Here is a 17,327-nt window from a genome sequence, read left to right as displayed (position 1 = left end):
TGAAAAATAGGTTCCATGATAGTGTGTTGTAAAAGCTGAATGCATCTGTGTGTCTTGAGAAACACCTCTCAAGTGTATTTCACTTGGGACCAGGCTATGTGCTCCCAAGGTAGTTGTGAATGTGGCCCAATGCATTTGTTCCCGACAGTATCAACGTCGGACACCTGTGGTCGGGAAGTGCCTCGGGATAGAGTGCGTACCTCTATATGTATATAAAGAAATGAAAACATGGCAGATATGCTATGGTAATGCTGGTCGTAGGAATACATGGGAGTTTTAGCTAGGCCTTGTAGTAACTGCTGTCTGGGAGTCTGAGGCAGGAGAACCCCAAGTTCGAGGTCAGCCTGGATAATCAATTGAAACCCTGTCATAAAAGTGACAGAAGGAGAGCTGGAGATAGATCCCGTGTTAGAGCTAGAGTACTTGTCTGCTTCCCGCCCACATCCACAAGAAAGCAGTCCGGCTGTTTGGTACTCTATGTTAGACTACATGTCTGTGGAAGCTTAGGAATAACTAGGGTAGAAGTCACTGAGCTAGCTTGTTAGCTTTGCCTTTAAAAGATGCATGGAAGAAGGCAAATAGGGAGTTCAGGTGAGACACTCAGCTCAGAGTAACTGGAGGGACGGCATCCTTTTAGTTCACTCTTGAGTTCTGATGTTATGAATGGGCTATGCTACTCTGCACATAACTGCAAGTGACCAGAGAAAATAGAACTAAAAACAAAGATTTTGTAGCCATCTAAGAAAAGAAAACTTCTAGTTTTAATCTTTGTGCTAAAGATAACTTGCCTTCAAAAGATCTTTTTCCCAGCTGGATGGAAGCGTCCCCTGCCTGCTGTGTTTCTCTGCAAACTCACGTTCAGTGCTGCACCTTTCACCACAACCCCTGCTCTCCCAACCCTGTCTGCCACTGCCAGCATCTTTAATTCCCCCTGGCACCAGTCATCCAGAAGGCCTTTCCTTACCACCCACTGCCCTCTTCCTGGCCTTCATCACCTACCCTAAGCACTAGATAGGCTTTCTCATGGCCCCACCTCCAGTGCTCTCCCACTGAGTGTGTCTGTTACTCAGCCTCTAGAGCGAATGATCTAAAATGGAAACTTTACCAGGCTATTCCTCCTATGTTCTCAGAATAGAGAAGGTTTTTGTTTTGTGTTGTGTTGTTTTGTTTTTAAGACAGGGCCTCAGATGGTAGCTTAGGCTGACTGTTTAAACTTGCAGCATCCTTCTGCCTCTGCCTCTTTAGCATTGGTATTATGAGCATTTGCCACTCTGACTGATGAAAATGCAAGATTTTTATTTGTTTTGAGACAGCGTCTCACTGTACCCCTGGCTGGTCTGGAATTTGCAGAGGTCTCCCTACATCTGTATACTTGGTTTAAAGGCACATGCCACTGCGCCTGGCTTGAAAACTCTTTTAATGTATCATAGAGAGAGTTTTTTTATGATTAGACCACTGAAGCCTTTTGAGCTGCTGTATCTCTGCTTCTGACATTGAACCGTGGTTATGTGTCTTTCCCTGTATTACACACACACACACACACACACACGTCCTAAAATACCACCTGTTAACCAGTTTAGTCATTTTTTTTGGAATGGGAGGAATTGAAAGTTTTAATTATAATTCATATACTTTCTTATTAATGAAAAGACATGCTTATAATTAGTATAAACTAGAATATTATAATATATTTTAGAATGTGTTATTCTAAACTTAGTAAGTCCTATTTGCCCAAATTTGAAAAGTTAAGGTTTTAAAACATGGTTTATTTAACACCAGGGTATCCTGAAAACTGATGCTTAAGGCCAGCATGTCTGTTGTTGACCTTGGGTGAATTAATCTCTTAACATGTTTTTGTCTTTAAGTGAAGATAATTCTTATTACTTTGCCTTTAATTTTATAAAAAAAAAAAAAAAACAAAAGTAGATATCAAAGCAGGCCAGAAACTGTAAAGCAGCATATGAAGGAAGTATTCTGTAGCCTTGAGAGGACCACTAGGATGCCTGTGTAGATACCACATGAGATGACTGTTTTTGTTTCTCGGGATGGGCTGAAAAGTAGAGGGGAGGAGGGATTTGTATATGGTTTAAATTTTTTAAAGAGTAATAAATCATTGATTTCTTTCACATTGTTGAAATACTTATCAATCAGGAAGGTCATACTTTTGCTAATTATAAGCTACTTCATATTGAACCTGAGAGGTTTCTGTGATGGTAATTGCTTTCCATGTTTCCATAGGTATCCATGCCAGCAGCTCACGCGACATCGTCTGCTCCCACCGTAACCTTAGTGCAGCTGCCCAATGGGCAGACAGTCCAGGTCCATGGGGTCATCCAGGCTGCCCAGCCGTCAGTCATCCAGTCCCCACAAGTCCAGACGGTTCAGGTGTGTACAGAAGTTCTGCACATGCTTTAATAACGTGTTAGAGCTGCTTCTGTGTCCTTTATTAGTTGTGAAAATAAGGACATCTAGCTTAGATTTATTTTACTTCATAGTAAAGGAATGTGTTGTTTCTGTATATTTCTGTTATGTATGCAGGGACAGACCTAAGGAAAATTACATTTTTTAATTTACAGAAGAAAAAGCATTTATTTAGGGAGATAGTAAATATGTGATAAGTGGAAATGTTTGGGAAAGGCCTGTGGGACTGACGTGCCTCAGTTAAGGAAAGTTAACCTACAGTGAGCCTGAGTTTGTATGGGGAAAGACTGAGATAGGATTTGTACTTAGAGATCACATCAGACATAATATTGGCTGTTTAAAAGGTAGACTTTATAACTTTGAAATAATAGTATATTTAGGAGGTCCATGATAAGACTGTTAATTGTATCGCATATACTGTCTGACTCTTTGGAGAGTTTGTTCCTTTGGGGTAAAAGGGAATAAAGGCACTCTTTCTGAAGGTGACTACTTAGGCCTAGGGACCCAAGTGCAGTGGCAGTGTACTTCTTTGCCAGTTCAGCCGATTGAAGAAAAAAAACAAAGACTGAACATTCATGCAAGTAGGCCATAACCCCAGCCTCCCGTTTCATATCTTTTTACTTCACAGTCTTCCTGTAAGGACTTAAAAAGACTTTTCTCCGGAACTCAGGTGAGTCCTAGGTCCTAGATTTGAAGAAAACTATTTTTAGAAAGGAAGGTGAGAAATTATTTATGTCTTTGTCCTTCTCTCTGAACGCAGATTTCAGGGTTACGTCAGACTCTCAGCCTGAGTGCTGTACCTGCTCATTACTTGGTTATTGCTTCACCCTCTATGACATATACTGCGTGGGCACTTGGACAAACCTTCTGAGGGACTGCACAGTTGCGGGGGGGGGGCAAGGCTGAACTCCTGTGAGCTTGCCAGAAGTATGCCTTCTGAAAGTATGACTTGGTGATCCTAAGAACTAAACAAAGTGGATTCTTTTCAGTCAAACTGCTTTCTCTCCCTGCTTCCCCCACACCCTCTCCTACTTTAAGGAAAATTTCCAGATTCAACAGGCTTCTCCTTTTCTTCCGCATTTACTATATGGTGTATCTTTGATTTCTCTTGCTCAGCCTTAATTGTTTTTGATGAGAGCTGTTGCATTTTCCATGTAGGGTAGCCAAAACTGACTGATAATTGCATGGGGGAGGAGTGCTTCCTCCTTGGTTCTAGAACAGCCATTCTATTACTGTCATCCAAACCCATGCCAGGGTGTCAGCTTTATGTGGAGGTATTGAGATGCTGCTACCTCTTCTACTTTTTCTTTTCTTTGGTTTGCTTGACCACTGAAGGGGGTAGAAAGCTGTTGTCGTGTGAAATCCTGAAGACACTGGGAATGGACTTTATTAACAAGTCGGTGACAGTATTATTCAAATAAAGGCCTGTTTCTAGAAACTACAATCATAAGTAGTCTTTTGACTTAGTTTTTATTCATTGAATGCTACATTGTCATCCTCCATATTATCTCATTACTGATTCCATACCTGAATTCTTCTCTAGAGCAGAATGGAGAGAACATGGTCTGCTAGTCAAGAGTTTTAGAGATCGGACCTTCTTCACATAGTAATAATCAACTGACATTGAGCACATTGGCCCTTTCTTTCTTTTTCGCTTAAGAAGGTTTTATTTTAATTAAGAAATAAAACTAGGCTACAAAATGTGTATTACAATTCTTAAGAAAATGTGATGTTTGCTTGTAGTCTTAATTTTAATCTTATTTTGGGGCAACATAACTTAAACCCAAGTAGTAAATGTCCTTAACTTTGTTAGAAAAATGTATTTGTCTTTTCAAGAATACATTTTCATCACAGTGAGCTATATAATTTTAAAAAACATTTAAAAGAGAAAAGTTGGACTCCTTGAAACCTGGATTATATGGAGATGTATCTGTATGTTTTTTGTTAAGTACTCTAAACCAGGAGAATGTGTTAAACTTACAGTTATTTCAGCCAGTTAGCAGTGGTCAGTGTTAATAACTCGGTGATAGTGGTTTACAAGAGGTTATCAAACAAAGAGTGAAGTATCCCTCAAACTTGGAGATGGCAGAGTGTTAGTATTATAGAATAAGAGTCCCAAAATATCCAGGTATGTGTCTCTCAATGGGAGAATAAGAACAGTGGTACTTCTGTTGATACATCTTAATATAGTACTGTCAGAGAATGAGCTGTATTAGTATTCCATGTACAGCTTCACTTTGCTGCCCTAATTAATATATTCTTCCACGTACAAATCACATCTCAGTGTGAACAGGGTTGGTAGTGGCACTTACCATTTTGGGCCACATATCAATATAGTGCTGTCTAAAAATGTACCAGAAAGGATTTATAGATTTTATTACTTTAAATTATTATATCCATTTCTTCAGCAAATGTTTATTGATCACATGCTGTGTGCAGTCATTGTTCTAGGTGCTATCAAAGACAGCAGTGAACAAACAATACATCTCTGTTCTCATGAAGATCACATTTGAGTGAAGAGACACACTATGAAAAAATAAAATATGTCAGGTGAGGATCAGTGCTCAGAGGTTAATTAAACAGGGGAAAGGGCAGATCAAGATGCAAAGGGAAGGGTGCTGCAATTCATTTAAGGTGGTTTGGGAACACAGTGAGCAAATACCAGAAGACAGGAAAGGCTGCTGAGCCAGGCCAGTGATAAAAACAGTCCAAAGATGGAGAAATGAACATGTTTGAAATTTGAAAGAATAGCTGATAGTGCTGGCTCCCTAAGTAGAATAAGGAGGAGGAAAGCAGCTGGAGACTCGGTGTTGATGGACACATTTTTCATGCTTTGTGATATGATGGGGGCAGCAGTGAAAGCCTTATATAAATAATACACTGCTTTTGTGGCCCTTAGACAGCATTGCTGCCGTCTGATTTAAGGGGAGGAGGGGTAGCTTTTGTTTTTTTAACCCAAGACAAGTGTTCCAAAGTTTCTGATCTCGGTGGTGGCAAACGAGGGCTTTGAAGGGATATTTTACCCAGTAGATTTTTAAAAAACAAACAAACAAAAAAAAACCCCAAATCCATTTATACTATCATTTCTTGATGGTGGTAAGGAAAAATGAAATGAAAGAGTAATTACTTTTTAGAAGAAACTTAAGCTGTGGAGAAATTTGTATACCTTTTTCATGGTAAACATTGTAGGTTTGTCTTCTTCAAAGACTCCTATCTAAAGCCTTAGACTTTTCTTAGTTTTTTCAGAAGTCTTAGTCTCAGTGCTGCTGGACTTCGCTGCTAAATATGAAACTAGCTGGGTATGGAGACCACACCTTGAACACTGGCGTCAGAGGGGCAGAGACAGGGATGGATGTCTGAGTTCAAGGCATGCCTGGTCTCCAAGGCAAGGTCCAGGCCAGCAGAGTTGTATATAATGAGATCTTGTTTCAAAAAAAAAAAAAAGAAAGCCGTACCTTCTTGCTAGAGGACAATAACCAGTTTAGATCCAGAGATCAAATACACTGGATAAATCGCATTGACAGTTTACATCTTTGATAGATGGAAATGAAAAAAATTGTTTTAAGCACAGCTAAAAGGTGCTTAGTTTTGCTAGTCTCTACATTTAGAATTCTCTAAATTCTAACTCTAGTAGGTGTCCAATCACATTTCCAAAACCTTAAGCCTAGGTGGACAGGGTAAGGGCTGCTGTATAGAAAGCTTTTGCAGGTCCTGCCTCAGTGCTGGGTGGGATTAAAGGCATGCACCTCATCCCTGACCAGAATTGCTGCTGAAAGATGTTAATGATTGTTCTCAGTTAGTGAAAAACTTAATTCTACTTGAATAAATTAAATATTTATGCCTATCCTAAGAACTTTTTTATAAGTAACATTTAAAATTTACAAATAAATATATAGCCCCCGTGAAAATGTCTTATTTGCCTGCGTATATGCCTATACAAGATGTGTGTGCCTGGTACTGTCGGTGCCGGAAGAGGGTATCATTGGGACTGGAGTTTGAAGGTGGTTCTGGGCTGCCGTGTGGGTGGGAGAATTGAACCAAGGTCCTGTGAAAGAGGAGCTGGTGCTCTTTTCTGAGCCATTTCTCCAAACCCCAGTTCTCTTGTTTGTCAGGGAGATAAACAGAGCAAGTTGTAAGATGAATATTCTAGGCTTTACTAAGCTTTTTTGAGTGAAATATTAGCTAAACCAGAATCTTAACCATAGCTAATCAAAAACACTCAAAGTTTGCAAAGGGTTGTGTACTTTTAACATTTCTTTATTTCTAACCACTGTTGAAATGTCAAATTATAAAAATAAATAATTGTTTGGGTTTTTTAAATGTCTGAACTGTTACAGATGGCCAAAGATAAAGACATGTTTAAGGAACTTGGGGAGTCAGACATTAAGGGGCATGTCAGGAGGTGTGAGGATGGGTGCGAGGAGTTCTGCTGGAGTGTGAAATCGTGGAGCCTGCATTTGGATTTTAATTTTTATATGTTATGAATACTTATAAAATTGGATTTTGATATTTTTGAGTGTAAAAATCATGGACCCTAAATGATTTTTTTTAAGATTTCGTTTTTCAAGAGCAGCTAGTTTCACAGCAAAATTGAGAGTTTTCCCATGTGTCCCTGGCCACCGCATACAGAGCACCTTCCATGTTAGCAACCCACACACCAGACTGCTACATCATAACCACCTAATTCTAAATGTAAAGATGGCACACAGGTTTCTCTCGGTGTTGGTACATTTTATAGCTGTTGTGGTTTTTCTCATTTTAATTAATTCTTTCCATCTAAATTGGCAAATCTTTTAGATTGGCGAAGGGTAACAAAATCCACTGAGTTGGTAATAGGAAATAAAACTATTACTAAAAAAGGCAGTATTTCATTTCAAAACCAATCTGATTAGTTTACTTATTTATATATTTTGTCTTTGTTGAATTATATAGCCCAGGTTGGTACGTATTATATGGCATGGCTAACCTTGAACTAATTACTGACCCGGCCTCCTGTATGCATCTCCTCAGTGCTAGGTTTGCACACATAAGCCACCAGACCTGCTTTCATATGGTGCTGGGGACCAAACCCAGGGTCTTGTTCATCCTTAGCAAACATTACCAACTGAGCTACATTCCCAAGCCCAGTATGTAAGTAACTAGTTCACAGAGCTTGTTTTAGTGAGTTTCAATGTAAATGAGGTCTTCTGTGTGCAGTGTCTGTCCTTAAGATCTTGGTAGTTGTTAAGAGCAAGGTATGGTAGTACATAATAACCCCAGGACTTCGAAGCAGGGCTGGAAGAATTGTCTGTTTGGGGCCAGCCTGGGTGACCAGAAAATACTCATCTGCCTCCCCTTTCCTCCAGGGAAAAATAATAAGATAGTTATAAGGATGGGGTATATCATATGTAAGAGTCAGATAGAAAGAAAGCCAAAGGGGAACTAAGATTAGCAGAAATAAGTACCCTTGCCACAGTACTGCCCATTGAGTTTATTGGTTACTGATTTCTCATGTTCTTTTAATGCTTTTCCTAGTTTATGATCTTCTTTTAATCTGTGAGAACATTGGTGTAGAGACAGTGAGTGGGCTAGGTATAGCAGCTAAAGTGTTCCTTATTTCTATCTGAAGTGAGCATACATAACATGTAGCGCTGCCAAAGGGGGTGAGTGCCCACCTTAAGAGTCCTTAGCTTGGACTGAATGTGGAGTTCTCTTGGAATTTCTCTTTGTCTGAATATAGTTTTCCTTATTGTTGTTGACTATTTTGAGGTGATGCTAACCCACACAGGCCCTCTTGTCTTCTTTAAGTCTACTTCTCAGTATAACAGCATCATACATACCTCATGGAAGAAAGCACATGAGGCCCCTGCAATACAGACTAGAAAAAGTTGATATGAATGAACTTTGAGTCTAGAGTGATCTAAAGTACCGCGAGGTTGTTGCTTCTGACAGCACCGACACTGGGACCATCAGGATTTTAGCCCTGGTAAAGTCTAAAGTGAAGTGCCGACTGTGAGCAGGGTCCACATTCCTTAGCTATGTGGCCCCAGTGAGTTGCCTACCCTGTTGTGTCTCAGTTCTTCTATCTTCTGTGAGCATAAGACCAGGACTCATCTGGGATCTGATGTTTACTGTGTGAAGTGATGAACTGTGTGGCTGTGTTAGTGTCTGCTACCCACACAGTCTTTATCCACTCATCCTCGTTTCCCAGCCTAAGGTCCCTTAACAGAAATGCATAGCTCGTTCATTACCTTGAAGTTTTACCCAAAAATAATTGCAGAATGCCAACTTTGAAGCATATTTATGTATAGTAGAGGATGTTTACTGGCTTGCAGGAAAACAACAGTCAGTGTCTTTGTTAAGCGTGCCATTGCTGTGATGAAGTACTATGGCCAAAGCAACTTGGAGGAAGAGGTTTATTTGGTTTACACTTTCTTAGCACTGATCATCATCAGAGGAGGTCAGGGCAGGAACCCAGGCAGGAGCTGATGCAGAAGCCATGGAGGGGTGCTGCCTACTGACTTGTTCCCCATGACTTGCTCAGCCTGCTTTCTTGTAACTGAGGACTACCAGCCTAGGATGGCCCCACCCACAGTGGGCTGAGCCCCCCTGCATCAATCACTAATTAAGAAAATGCCCCAATGGACTTTCCTACAGCCAGATCTTATGGAAGCATTTTCTTAGTTGAAGTTCCTTCCTCTCTGATGACTCTAGCTTGTGTCAAGCTGACATAAAACTAGCCAGGACAAACAGTCTACAGCGTGGTAAAGAATCACTGACTTAATTATACAACCGTAAATATGTGTTTGCAAAACAATTATAGGAAAATATATTGCTAGAGACTTAGGGCTATTTGTTCTTGTCCTTATGTCAGAAACCTTATTTTGGTTGGCAGTTCTGTTCTAACAGCTGCAAGAAATAATTGCTGTTTGTAATATATTCAGGATTGGTTGCTTGGGAGAAATTAAAGACATTTTCAGGACAAATGTTCTTGTTTCCATGACATCATTTTAGTCTGTAGGAGATGAGTTGTCTCCATTAAAAACTGAAGCGTGTATAAGAGTTATATTTGTGTTGGACTTAAATATTTTCTAGGAACTAAATTTGATAATCAAGATAAAGTTATTCTTTGTTTTCAGATTTCAACTATTGCAGAAAGTGAAGATTCACAGGAGTCCGTGGATAGTGTAACTGATTCCCAAAAACGAAGGGAAATTCTTTCAAGGAGGCCTTCCTACAGGTATGTGACTTACTAGAGTCAGGAACATGAAGAAAGGCTTAGTACTTGGCAGATAGTAAGTGTCAGACACTGAGAAAGATGCTCAAGCAAGTACCTTGTAGATAATTTCTCTTGAGTTACTTCTCAAATAAGTAAGACTATGCCTTGCTCTAAACCAGTAGTTCTCAACCTGTAGATCATGACCCCCAAAGACCATCAGAAAACACAGATATTTACGTTACAATTCATAGCAGTAGCAAAATTATAGTTATGAAGTAACAACAAAAGATTTTATGTTTGTGGTCATCACAATATTAGGAACTATCTTACTATCTTAAAAGGTCACGACATTTGGAAGGTTGAGAACCACTGCTCTCAACAGTTCTGGCAAAATAAAACATTTTCCCCCTCATTCTGTTTTTGTAATTGTGCTGACTGCTGCTTTTTAAAAGTTTGGAATACATTTGAATTATAGCATTGTTCAGGGGGAGACACTAGTGATCTACTTAGCTATACATTTACAGATATTTTTATGTCATGATACTTAGTAAACACCTGTATTTAATAGTTTTCAGAGTAGTACTTTGCTCACGTCCTCTAGTTTGGGTTCAGTCTTTCCTTGCCTCCTCGAAGAAGGTCCAAAACAGTATGTTTATCAGTTGACTTCATGTTAAGTATATTTAAAAACAATGTGCCTGCTAATCTCTTAAGATGACTTTAGAATTCAGTAAACTTCAGAATTTTACAGTTACCTTCCCTATTATTTTAAATTATGCCTATTTAAGCTTCTGTTGTTTTTTGGGTTTTTTGTTTGTTTGTTTGGGTTTTTTTGGTTTTTTGAGACAGGGTTTCTCTGTAGCTTTGGTGCCTGTCCTGGAACTAGCTCTTGTAGACCAGGCTGGCCTCAAACTCACAGAGATCTGCCTGCCTCTGCCTCCCGAGTGCTGGGACTAAAGGCGTGCACCATCGCCACCCGGCTAAGCTCCTGTTGTTTATCATTTATTTTAGACTTATTTTGTTTTATGTGTATGGGTGTTTTGTCTGCCCACGTCTATTCACCAGTTGTATGCCTGGTGCCGGCAGAGGTCAGAAGAGGATGTTGTATACCCTAGGATCAGAGTTACACATGTTTGTGAGTTGCTCTGTGGATGCTAGGAATCAAACCTGGGTCTTAACTGCTGAGCCTCTTTCTAGCCTCACTCCCTTTTTTTAAAGAGAAGTTGATGTCTCACCTTCCTCCGTGTGCTCACTTACAGTTGTTGCTATGCTCGTTTTCTATCCACAAATTATGAGTTCTTAATATTATTAGTCAGTTGATTTTGAAATCTTAAAAATTTTATGTTGTGGTGTAGCACAAATAATAAAAGACCAGAGACGGATATAGGGTTAAAGTTGAAGATCTAGAGAAGCAGAGCAGGAAGCCACTAGAGAAATGCTCAGACTGCAGGGGCGATCCTCTGACTGCCTAGACTGCACTGTTCTCCACCAGACCTCAGACTCCACACTCCAGTGAGTCCCTGTCTCTCTCCCTTTATGTTCCTCTCTCTGCCCAGCCATATCTCCTGTCTCCACCTCCCCAGTGCTGGGGTTAAAGTGTGTGATCCCAAACACTACCACCTGGATCTGTTTCTGGATCAATCTCGTGTAGCCCAGGGTAGCCTTGAACTCACTGAGATCTGTCTGCCTCTACCTCCTGAGTCCTGGGGTTAAAGGTGTATACCACCACTCCCTGGCCTCTAGTGGCTTAGCTTTGCATTCTGATCTTCAGGCAAGCTTTATTTATTAAAATACAAATAAATTATCACTACTTCGTGGGGTATATATTATAGGCAATATGTATAATCTGTTACTTATTTTTATTTTGTGTATATGACTGTTTGAATGTATTTCCGTGTGCCATGTGCACGAAGTACCAGCAGGGACTGAAAAAAAAGATGTCAGATCCTCTCTGACTGGAGTTACAGTGTGAGTTGAAGCTAGTTACTGCTGAGCCATCTTTCCAGCCCTCTCTTTTGTTTTAAATATAGCAAGTATTAGATTTTGAGACATTGAATTAGACCTCACGTTAGTATATAATATTGTTGATCCTGAAGCAGATCCCACAAAGTACTAAGAAAGAAATCACATGACTTCTGTAAACCGTATGGAAATCATAGATGCAAGTCAGCCAGATGACTCGAGCAGATAAATGTGCTTGCTCAAGCCAAGTGACTTGTTCAAGGGTGGAAGGAAAGAGCCAGCTCCACAAAGCTGTCCTGTGTCCACACACATGCCTCTGACCACAGTCACACTCAAAAACCCATGAAGATACCAGCTTTATATTGACGACAAAATTTGCCTTAAATTTTTTTCTGGCCCAAATCCTAGCATATGTTATTTAAATAAAATATGCTTTAATCAAATGAAAGCTCTAGAGACAAAACATATAAAGATCAAGTTATAAAGTTTGTTGCCTTACCTTGTAATGATACTTTCACACTGGGTAATAGTTATATGAAGTTTATGAATTCTTGAAATGTAGCCTTTATATCTAGATTATAGCAAACTGTTTAACAGATGCTTATAACAGGCTTGCAAGGGTGGAGAAATGAAATTGATAATATAAGGTAGATTTTTATTGGAACAGCCTGTCCTTATAAAGCAGCTGGCTTGTGTGCAGCAGGAAGGTGCTCCATTTGCTCTCAGTTGGCTTGAATTTTTACCAGTAATTCATCTGAAGAAACAGAAGCCATGTGTATTAAATTCTCAAAGGACAGAACCATAGGGCTAATTAGTGTGTGAAGAGAATGAGTATTTTGAAAGATCATAGCAGCAAAGAAAGCAGGCTGAAACAAATATGGTGATACTATAGTGATAATTGTAGAGTCTCCAAAACTGATTATAAAACAGGTGTTCAGATATTTGATTCTGGATTAAGAATTTATTTCAAAAAAGTTGTTTATTCTCTTCAGCCAGTATGGCCTAGAGCAGCCAGAGATAGACTGTGAGCAGTGTCTTAGTCTGCGTGTTTGGATTCTCATACAGAGGGAGCTAGATCAGATTGTGACACTAAGTTACTAATTCTTAACCTTCAACCATAATCTCAGTAAAGGATATATCTTCATGTTACAGGTTTGCATAATTACCTGTAAATATACATATGTAGAGCCATGGAATGCAGGGTGTGTAACTGGGGAAACTGAGGCAGGAGAATTTTGACTTTGTCAACCTGAGATTAATAGTAAGACACTTTTTTTTGTTTTGTTTTTTCAAGACAGGGTTTCTCTGTATAACAACCCAGATTATGACTTTAAACTCACAGAGATCTACTCTGCTTCTCGAGTTCCAGCAAGATCCTGTCTTAAATTCAAATTAAGTTGGATGGTGGTGATGCATGCCTTTAATCCCAGCTCTCAGGAGGTAGAGGCTGGCGAATCTCTGAGAGTTCCAAAACAGCCTGGTGTACACAGAGATACCCCGTCTCAGGGTGTGTGTGTGTGTGTGTGTGTGTGTGTGTGTGTGTGTGTGTGTGTGTGTGTGTGTGTGCATACATACATACATACATACACACATACATACATGTGTGTACACACACATATAATAAATACATATGGCTTGTGGAAGCTGGATAGAGATGGCTCAGAGGTTAAGAGCACTGTCTACCCTTCCAAAGTATCTGGATTCAATTCCAAGGACACATAGAGTAGGACACATATAGGGACTCACAACCGCCTAACTCTAGTCATAGGGTCTGCAGTGCCCTCTTCTGGCCTCTGCAGGTACCAGTCATATGCAGGTAAAACACCCAAAGGCATTTAAAACAAACAAAAACACCTAGGTAGTTTTATTTATTGCGGCCCCTCCCCCAACACACACACACACACCTACTTCTTATATTCAAACTCTGCTTTGTTTGGACTTTATTTATATATTCATGTTTTTTTAAACTTTTGTTCTATATGTTAGCAGTTTTCTGATGTTTATAATTTGCTCTTAGTGAATTTATTCTTAATTAAAATTGTTCCTTATTTTTCTAGGAAAATTTTGAATGACTTATCTTCTGACGCACCAGGGGTGCCAAGGATTGAAGAAGAAAAGTCAGAAGAGGAGACTTCAGCCCCTGCCATCACCACTGTAACGGTGCCAACTCCGATTTACCAGACTAGCAGTGGGCAGTACAGTGAGTAACAAGTTTTTCTGTCATGAAAGCTGTCGATAAATCCAAGGCTTTGCCGCCATTGTTGTCCGCCCATTGTCAGAGATCTGTAACGAAAAGGCTTCCGTTTCTAGTGTTGGCAGTACGTAAGTACTTAAGTCGGTTACATTTCTTCAGTTTAGTACAGGTTCGTGAAGCAGTCTGAAAGTCCTTGCAGGACTGAAGAGCTAGGTTTAGCTCTCACAGAGTTAAGATGTGTACTCTTCAGATAAAGGAACACCATGATGAAGACCAGAAATAGCTCTAGCAGTTTGCCTGTTTATCTAATCCTGCCTCCTGAAAATAACATTTAAAAATCTTTGTGCTTAGGGTTTCTTGATTTCATTCTGCCACTGTGTTCAGTTATTGTTCTTTCCATATAAAGGAGACGTGGTGAACTATGAAAGTGTGAGCACAACTGTGTGAGCACAACCGCCGGCCTGACAGACGCCGTCTCTGTGCCAGGTGGTGTGTGGCACAGCTTTAACCCCGGCACTCAGACAGGAGCAGGTGAACTACGAGTTCAAGGCCAACCTGGTCTACATAGTGACAGGACAGCCAAGACTACATAGAGAGATCATGTCTCAAAAAAATGAAAATAAATCAGTGTGTATTAATGTTTTGCCTGTGCACTGTGGTTGTGCCTGGTGCCTACAGAGGTCAGAAGGTGGAGTCGGAATCCCCTGGAATGAATTATGCATGGCTGTGAGTCCCTGTGCAGTGCTGGGAACTGATCAGGGTCCTTTGAAAGGACAGTACTGCTCTAGCTGGTCCAACCCTGCTGGGTTTTTTTTTTTTAAACTTTGACAACCATTAATTTCCATTTCATATCTGCCCTGCATTTAATTCTGTCATACCTCTTCCTTTTTTTTTTTTTTTTTTTTTTTTATCTTTTACCTGAATCCATTAGAAGGTACTTTTGAGTTGATAAAAGGCATTTGTATAAATGTCACTTTCTTTTTTCCCCTCTAGCCTTACCCTCCAATGTATCTCTTACATGATTCACACAGAAATTACTAGCTTTTTAATGTCAGCATAATGTTGGCTTGCCTGCCGGCAATTTGCATTCTAGCTGTATTAAAAATAGATACCTAAAGCAGTATTTTTAGCTTTTCCAAAACTGAAACTTTAAAAAATATTATTTATAAGGACTTTTTAAAATATTAATTATTTGTATTTATGTGTGTGTGTGCATCACATTTGTGCAGCTGCTCTGGAAACCCTCTGGATCAGATCCTTTGGAACTAGAGTAGCAGGTGGCTGTGAGCCACCTAATGTGGTTACTGGGAACCAAGCCCGGGTCCTCTACAAGAGGAGTAGAGGAAGTGCTCACTCTTAGCCACTAAGTCATCTGTCAGGTATTTTTGATAAACTACTATCTATGATAACTAAGCTAAATAAGCTTAGTTGAATTTTTTTCCTTTCTAAATTCTTTATTGGCAGCCGTAGAAGGATCCCCCGCTCTGTGTTTAGTTGTTTGTTTTTCGAGACAGGGTTTCTATGTAGCTTTGTGTCTGTGTTCAGTTTAAGATAATTTCATACCCAGATAATTTTCAAGATGGTTCTTTTCTGACATTGTAAGATAAGACTTCATCTTCCCCCAGCATGAACATCCTGGGGTATAACACATTCCTATGAACAATAGAATCACTGTTGCAGAGAGTCTCACTTGAACTAGAAAGGATGAGTTTTAGACAAACCATACAGAAACTGAAAAGAAGAAGTAAAATATACGATTAACTGCCATCCCCTTAGATACTTTATTTTTCAAACCCCTCCAACAACTGAATGTTTCATAATAAAATTAATAGTTAATATTTAATTATAATATTTAAATATACTAGTACTTTGAGTTTTTTCTTCAGCCTTATTCATGTTATCAGTCATATTTGTATGTGCACGTGTGCCTTAAATGACACTGATTTAGCATTGCATTCTGCATTTTCCCCTAAGAAGCATCATAATGGACACTCACACATATAGCAAACTATGTATTTTGTGACTTGTTTATTTTTAAACTTAATATTTTATTATATATGTATGAGTGATCTACATGCATGTCAACACCACATGGATGTGGTGCCTGTGGAGGCCGGAAGAGGCCGGGACCCGGAACCGTTGTTGCAGATGAGTCGGCCGCCTGGTCGGCGCTGGCTTGAACTCGGGTCTTTGGAAGAGTAGTCACCTAAAGCCCTGTATTCTTAACCTAGTCAACATGGTTGTCACAGTTAAGGGTTAGAGGTTTATATAAACTATAAACTTCTCTTGTCCTTTCCCTGTAGGAAGAATTGTATAGATCCCTCCTTCTTTTTCATTTTTTATAAAAGTTGTCCTATACATGTAGAGAATCTCAGCTGATAAAATGTAATTGTGTTTAGATTAAGTTAAAATATAACAATATTTCCTTAGTTTGTATTTCTTGGTAGTCATTAAGTTCACTTAGAGATAAGTTACAGTTATCTTTCTATTCTTGTTTTAATGAATTTTGTTTTGCTGAAACTATCTTACTCTTTTAAAACAAGCAGGTGTACAAGTAAATATTACACAGTTAGAAAAACATGTTTAAGTCTTATGAAACATTTTCAAAGAAATGTTTATGTATGTGACCTTATTTAATGTTTACAACAACTATACATCTCTACAGTCAGATGTTTATAGATTTTAGATTTCGAAGAAAAATAACAGAATCGCCAGGCGGTGGTAGCGTACGCCTTTAATCCTGGCACTTGGGAGGCAGAGACAGAGAACTCTCTGTGAGTTCAAGGCCAGCCTGGTCTACAAGAGCTAGTTCCAGGACAGGCTCCAAAGACACAGAGAAACCCTGTCTCGAAAAAAAGAAAGATAACAATTTACCTTCATTTAGCTTTTTCTGTGTAGTGTTGTATAAAGGTGATTTAGGTTTTTTAAGAAGGAAATGTCTGTTAGGTATGTATTCATTAATTTCCATTTGCCAAATAGTGGCAAATGTGTTTATTCATCAGTCAGTGGAATACCTTATATGAGGACTCAGACATGGAGTTAAAATATATTGAGATACTTTATCTAAATGATGATCTTGAGCTTTAATTTTAAACTTTAGGAGACTTAAGGTCCAGGCTATTTCATGTCTTTCGTTGATGAGATTTTTGGTGGGGGTGATGGGTAGCATGCATGTACTAGAGACTGAGCCCAAGGCCTTTAACATTGATGGCAAGCAGTGTATTACTTGATTCTTCTTTTTCTTTTTTTTAAAAAATTACTTATCTATTTTTTAATTTAAAATTATTTTGAGATGGGATCCTACCATTTTTCTCCAGGTTGGTCTCAAAATTCATAGTCTCAAGTGAGTTTTCTGCTTTAGCCCCTTGAGAAATATCATGCTATTCGCATGACTGTTGAAGTGCATTACTGACAGATTTTATAAATTGCTTTAAGAGTTAGAAAATATAGTTCACTGACATGATTCTATTAATTATATTTTAACAAGCATTTATTGGGTGCCTTTTACATTAATTTCCTCCCTCCAAGAAATGCATATGATTAGGGCAGCAGATA

The 17,327-nt window shown here is 39.2% G+C and overlaps 1 protein-coding gene across 7 annotated transcripts in view; it reads left to right on the top strand.

Moving 5' to 3' along the window:
• Creb1 (cAMP responsive element binding protein 1) overlaps nt 1–17,327 on the top strand; it is a 62,220-nt gene that overhangs the window by 22,024 nt on the left and 22,869 nt on the right. For 5 of the 7 annotated variants that reach the window (XR_005286504.1, XM_038338787.1, XM_038338789.1 and 2 more), the window contains 4 exons: nt 2,239–2,385; nt 3,050–3,091; nt 9,540–9,640; nt 13,636–13,778. Coding sequence is in view for 6 of the 7 variants with exons in the window: in XM_038338787.1 (XP_038194715.1) it covers nt 2,239–2,385; nt 3,050–3,091; nt 9,540–9,640; nt 13,636–13,778 (433 nt within the window). In the remaining variant the exon portion in view is untranslated. The remainder of the gene's footprint in view (nt 1–2,238; nt 2,386–3,049; nt 3,092–9,539; nt 9,641–13,635; nt 13,779–17,327) is intronic. The other 2 variants (XM_038338791.1, XM_038338788.1) reach the window with 1 other exon arrangement.

The sequence above is a fragment of the Arvicola amphibius genome, chromosome 8 (genome assembly GCF_903992535.2).
Source record: "Arvicola amphibius chromosome 8, mArvAmp1.2, whole genome shotgun sequence".
NCBI classification, from domain to species: domain Eukaryota; kingdom Metazoa; phylum Chordata; class Mammalia; order Rodentia; family Cricetidae; genus Arvicola; species Arvicola amphibius.
The sequence above is the reverse complement of the archived record's forward strand: the minus strand, read 5'-3'. Positions and strand labels throughout refer to the sequence as shown.